Raw genomic sequence first — 1299 nt, forward strand, 5'->3', positions numbered from 1 at the left:
CCAGCCACCGCAGCCTCGACTGCTGGGCTCCGGCGATCCTCCACCTCAGCCTTCCAAGTAGCTGGAACTACAGGCGGGCACTACCACGCCCAGCTAATTTTTTGATTTATTGTAGAGATGAGGTCTCGCCAAGTTGCCCAGGCGGGTCTCGAACCCGCGGGCTCAGGCACTCCACTCACCTCAGCCTCCCAAAGGCACGGGATTACAGGCTGAGCCACCGAGCCCGGCTCTAATTTTTTTATTTATTGTAGAGATGAGGTCTCACCAAGTTGCCCGGATGGGTCTCGAACCCGTGGGCTCAGGCAGTCCTCTCACCTCGGCCTCCCAAAGTGCTGGGGTTATAGGCATGAGCCACCATGCCTGGCCTATCCATGATTTTTTAAGATGACATTGTGATAGAATCTCATTTATATAAAATAAATTTCAGACACAGATAAATGCATGAAAGGCTGATCATCAAAATGCTTCTGGCCATTGTCTCGGAATGATGGGGTTTCAGATGAGCTTTGCTTAATATTTCCCTGTATTGTTTTTTCTAATGAGCTTATCATTTCTGTAGTCAGAAAAACCAGTGAAGCATTTTCACTGAGAAACGAAATGTCTGTCAGCTCAGGTGCACCCTCCTTGCTCTGAGCCCCCCAGAGGAGGGTCCCGCGAGCCTTCTCCAGAGGTGGCTGCCGTGAGCCAGCATGGGAATGTGCCAGTGGGCAGCTGTCATCTCCCTCCCTACCCCTCAGCGCCTTCTGATCAGTGTGGGGCTGGGGAGGCCGAGGTGCCCCTTCCACCTGGGTTCTGTCCCAGCTGGTTCCCGGTCCCCCTCCTGGTGGCTGGGCAGGCCTGAACGCCCTCTCGGAGGCTGCGGGGCCTTGGCCGTCCATACCCTCCCCTGTCCGTTTCAGATCCCTGCCGCCCAGGTGTCAGTCGTCCTGTTTGGGGGGAAGGTGTCTGGGGCAGCCGCGGACCCCGTGGCTGGGTTCTTCATCAACAGGAGCAGGAGGACAGGGTCCGGACGCCTCATGCCCTGGTGAGCAGCCCCTGGCTCCTCAGGACACGCCCCCCCCGCCCTGAGGCCACGTGTGTGCCACAGCCCCGTTTCCTAGTGGATACCCTCGATGGCTAGAGGACAAAGCTGGACGGTGTCGTTGCGCACCAGGGACTAGACGGAGATCCCCTGGAGTTCAGAGGCATTCTTAGGGACTCTTCCTCCCCGGCTGGCACAGGACTGGACAGGGCCTCCAAGAGCCCCTCAGCCGGCCTGTGGCTCTCGGTGTGGCCGGGCTGGGCTGGAGGCGGGGAAGG

At 58.4% G+C, this 1299-nt stretch overlaps 1 protein-coding gene across 1 annotated transcript in view; it reads left to right on the forward strand.

Moving 5' to 3' along the window:
* Positions 1-1299, forward strand: part of MFSD2B (major facilitator superfamily domain containing 2B) — a 10624-nt gene that overhangs the window by 941 nt on the left and 8384 nt on the right. Inside the window, exons 3-4 of the mRNA XM_021713500.1 lie at positions 900-1024; positions 1221-1267. Coding sequence (XP_021569175.1) covers positions 900-1024; positions 1221-1267 — 172 coding nt within the window. The remainder of the gene's footprint in view (positions 1-899; positions 1025-1220; positions 1268-1299) is intronic.

The sequence above is a fragment of the Carlito syrichta genome, unplaced genomic scaffold (genome assembly GCF_000164805.1).
Source record: "Carlito syrichta isolate Samal-C Ts95f unplaced genomic scaffold, Tarsius_syrichta-2.0.1 Scaffold304574, whole genome shotgun sequence".
Lineage (NCBI taxonomy): Eukaryota > Metazoa > Chordata > Mammalia > Primates > Tarsiidae > Carlito > Carlito syrichta.